Source organism: Pinus tabuliformis, chromosome 7 (assembly GCF_031772625.1).
Source record: "Pinus tabuliformis cultivar Carrire ecotype Pingquan chromosome 7, CPIR1, whole genome shotgun sequence".
Lineage (NCBI taxonomy): Eukaryota > Viridiplantae > Streptophyta > Pinopsida > Pinales > Pinaceae > Pinus > Pinus tabuliformis.
Window position 1 is genome coordinate 254,938,978 of NC_142293.1, and position 4,855 is coordinate 254,943,832.

General features: G+C 33.8%; 1 protein-coding gene across 1 annotated transcript; it reads left to right on the forward strand.

Annotated features, from left to right (window-relative positions):
- Positions 1–2,852: 2,852 nt before the first annotated feature.
- Positions 2,853–3,820, forward strand: LOC149246811 (NDR1/HIN1-like protein 1). The gene has a single exon (XM_089455765.1). It carries the CDS (start codon positions 2,876–2,878, stop codon positions 3,497–3,499), a length of 624 nt encoding a protein of 207 aa, XP_089311891.1. The 5' UTR covers positions 2,853–2,875; the 3' UTR covers positions 3,500–3,820.
- Positions 3,821–4,855: the final 1,035 nt, after the last annotated feature.

Consider the following 4,855-nt stretch of genomic DNA (forward strand, 5'->3'; position numbering starts at 1 on the left):
GCATTATTGAGCTTCTCATTTAGGGGGGCATATTCTCCATTTATCCAGTTTTAAGGATGAGTCAAGTAAAGCACCATTGTTTGTGTATGTTTGGGTAAGCGAAATTTTTTCATGATAGAAATTATTTTGGAATTAAAATCAATATATATATTGAGATTAGCCACCTCAATATAAATTTTTTTTGTTAGAATTGATTATTTTAACAAATGACAGGTTAAGGATGGAATTTCAAGATTGAATCGATAAAGTCAAAGATGCCCAAGATGTGAACAATTTTGAAAGAGGAGGTAAAGGAGTAGCAATAACGATTTAAAGATGATGGACAACAAGGTGTAAGTTTATGTGAGTTAGTCTGAGTTTGTGAAATAAATTCACTAACATGATGTATTATGAGTAACACATATTAACTGTAAGACAGTCTAGGATGTTTTGTAGTGGTCTTTATAATGGATGTACCTCGTAACTCCAAGATTTGGAGTGTGAAATGTAAGCCTAATGAGGCATGTGTATCCCCATAAAGTTCGTGGTAATATTAAAACCACTTTGTAATTGAAGGTTTGTGGTGAGCGAGAAACCTTTTTGCATTCGCAGTTTGTGGTAAGCGAGAAACTACGTGTAAGAGTGAAGTGGATAGGGATTCCTATAGGCATGGTTTAGGGTTAGCCGACAAAACCCTTGGTCTCGTTGACTCGGCTCTTTCGTGAGCCTTAGTGGCAGATTTGTGGCCCATAGGGGCTGGAGTGCTTTAGTGGCAAATTTGAGGCCCTTGATGGCTAAGTTTAGCCTTGATGGTTGAGTTGAGCCTTAGTGGTTGTGTTGAGACTTGGTGGTTTAGTTGGGTCTTGGTGGCTAAGAGCCCTTGTTGGCATGGATGAGTGTAATTTGATAAGACCCACAACATGGTTATGGGTAATTTGATAAAACCCATGACTATGATGTTGCAAGGGGATTTACAGGTACGGGTCCATGTGTGTAGTTATAATAGCCAACATAACCATGTATATGAAGATCCTACTAAACTAGCGGTTGTAGTGGTTGGGCACCCATGCATTATGGTGGATGGTTGTTCCTTTATATGGATATCTACATATTCTCTTGTTATGTTTGACCACAACTAGACTTTGCAGATTCATATCGACACAAGTAGTCATTAAGGGGGTGTGTTGGAAGATGTAATTCCTACCTGTCTGAGTTGTGTCTTGCTATGTAAAGTAGTGTGTTCCTATTAGTTAGGAGTTGTTTCCTAGATTGATATGGGGTTGAGATATTCTCTCAACCTAGTGATTGTGTGTCCAAGATAGTTTCCCTATCTTGAAAGAACACTTCACATATTTATTTGTAACATTATTTGATTAATTGTGAATATAGATTTCCTTATGGAAATTTAACACAATCTATATCTTAATCCTTAATTTTTGTTTGACCTATTGTTCTAAAATCTTGTACATAAGATAAAATTAAGGTAATATTTAGTCACTAAAATAATTTAGGGAAATCTAATGTACATAAGTGAAATTAAGATAATATTTAGTTAATGAGATAATTTAGACAAATTTAGTGCACAAAAGTAAAATTAAGATTGGTTATATATCCTAGACTAATCCAACATCTCCCTTGACAACTAATTATTAGTAAACTTATGGGGTTCTAGGGCATGGGGTTCTATGGTCTATCCTCCTCTCAAAGACCCATGTCACAACCAAGGGATTTGAACCTTCCGTCTTGAATGTTTTTATGAGGAGTGGCATTACTTCAATCACCAATTAAGTTGCCTCTTAAAATAAAAATGTAGTTCAATCACCAATTAAACTGCCCCAAACTAAAATATACTTCACTCACAAATTAAACTCCCCTTAAATTAAAATTAAAATAGAATATAATTACTAATATAATTTACCATTATAATCAATTATACCTTTATAATTATTTTGAGACGGCCCACATTAAAATATACTTCAATCACAAATTAAACTCGTAAAATATAATTACTAAAATAATTTACAATTATAACCAGTTATGCCTTTATAATTATTTTGAGATGTTGAGCTCTTAAACGAGACATTTAAGCTCCTCTTCTTTTCGTTTCTCTTTTTTTTTAATCATGTTTTTTTGATATGAAATATGTAATTTTATTCTAGCTTCTAGATTAATGAACTTTAATTTGAGGCCGATAACTTCATAACTGGAAGGTCTTTTGAATTATTAATTTCACATTCAATCGTTAACAAGTGAATAATCAAATGCAATGAGCATTACTTATCCTCACCTCTAATCTAAGTTTACCATTGAACGTATTTGCCTCCTATATGCTGCATTTATTTTCATTTTTTTATGCTGGCAGAACATCGTTTGCACAGCTATGGTTTGTGTTTTTTTCTTTGATAAAGTCGTGCCGAGAAAAATACAGTGAAAGCAAAAGAATAACTTCTTTGCTAAATAATTCCAAAGAAATAATTCCAAAGGACATTCATTAACCACTTTGTAAATTCAGCCAGAAACCTGAAACCTAAGTAACAAATCTCTTCCATGCTGGAAAATGCGATAACGGAAATAAAGCCGGAGTTATCCTTTCATGGAACAAACCCTATCTGAGAAACAGAAACCATTTTACAAGTTTGTTGCGAACAAAAAATTCTGAAATTGACTGGCTGATTCTTCAATTATTGGAAAGAACTTAAAGGTTTGCCGTCTCGCACTCTTGGAATACATTCTCTTACCATCTACAAAGCAAAGGTAGAAACCATAGTTGTATAAAAATAATTGATTCCAATCCATTTCTCAATATAGTCTCATATTGTCTCTGCATATTGCATACTCTTCCCTGTTTCCGATTTTGCAGGTAGAGTGTTATATTTCAACTACTGCCACACTTACAATGGACTACCGGCAAGCTTTAGATGAAGACCTCGTCTTCCAATTGAACAGAAGAGCCACTCGTCGCAAGCGCATGATAACGTGCTTGTATTTCACGATCCTGGGCCTGCTGATCGTGGGTGGGCTTCTTGTATTTATAACATGGCTGGTGCTGCGCCCCCACGAGCCAAGGTACTATCTAGAATATGCCTCCTACCCAGAGCTGAATCTTACGGGCAGAATTATGAATACGAGGATGGAGCTGAACCTCACGACAAGGAACCCAAATGGCCGAATCGCCATATATTACTATAAAATGGAGGGCTACATTTACTATGGTGATCAAAGAATTGCAGGTTCGGATATTGGTCACTTCTATCAGGGCCACAAGGAAGTTAGGGTTCTGCAGCCCACTTTAACAGCGCACTCTGTGATGTTGAAAGAGGACGTTGCCAGGGATCTCAGGTTAGAGAATTCGGCCGGGACCTTCGAATTGAAGCTGAAATTGTATGCTCGAATTCGGTTCAAGGTCGGGAGCTGGAAATCCGGTCATTACAACATGAGGGTCAAGTGTGGTCAATTGAATGTTGATAGAATTAAAGGTGGTAATTTCTTCGACCACAGAAGATGCAGCGTTTATTTGTGATTTTCTTAGGGTTTCTAGCTTGTTGCCCCAGGAATATTTCTGATTGGGAGACTTATTCACACTTGAATGAGATCCGAAGATGGTTGAGATCTCAATGCTATATATATTAATGGTATAGCGGTTTCAAAGTTCTCTGAGGAAAATAGTTTTGATTTGTTGGAGAAACCATATAAGTGCTGGATGATGAAGATATGGATGATTTCTTGATATATGACTAGACACGGTTGACAGGCTCCATTTCACATCAGTATGACATTAATCCATACAGCACAAATCAGCACTGTATTTGTATGTTTTTTTTCATTGGTATAGGATTTTGTATTAAAATATTTTCTCTAGTCTATATGGCCAAAGTGTCTTTTCATGTGTAATTCTTTATATAGTTGTACTTTTCACATGTAATGTTTTATATTCAATGTATGGTCTTAGTTTTTTTATCCATAGTGCAACTATGGAGTTATCAATATGTTTTTGTTTTTGGTGTACTATAGTTATTACGAAATGACAGAATATTTTAATAAGAGTTATTGATGAAATATTTAAAATTAATGACAGAATATTTTAATAAGAGTTATTGATGAAATATTTTAATGTTAATTTTAGATTGAAATATATATTAAAAAAATAATTAAAGGAAAAATGAAATATTCTTTACATATATATTTTTTAATTTTATATCTTTATTTTTTATTAGAGGGGTTCATAATAAGGTTGATCTTTTACTTGCATAGTAATATATGATTTTAATGGAACTATTTCCATTATAATTCTAAAGGTAGATTCCAATTACCTCTACTATAACTCTAGGTGAGCCATGTAGCCAAGGGAACTCTAGGTGAACCACACCACCACTATAACTCTAGGTGATGGAGGGTACCACATACTCTAGCTAAACCACTCCACAACTATAAGTCTAGGTTAGCCACACTACTAGGGGTACTCTAGGTGAACCAAGATAAATCTAGGTGAGAGAACCAAGTTACACTAGCACTATAACTCTAAGAAAACCATGCCTATCATCTCTGTCATCTTTAGGTAAACCATGATAAATCAAAGTGAGTGAACCAAGTTACACTACCACTATAACTTTAAGCAAACCATACCTATCATAACAATCACTAAGTATTTTTTATTTCTTATTGTAAAAGGTAATCCTAAAGGAATTTTTTACAATTCAATATAAATATAAAGAAAATGTTTTTTTTATTATTAGTAACATTTTTTAATATTCAATGTAAACAAATATTTCAATATTCAATTTATTTAAAATATCAACTTTATGTATTCTAAGAGTAATTAAAAATGAAATTATTCTCATAATATAAAATAAAAATAGACTTTTTATGATTTAATAAG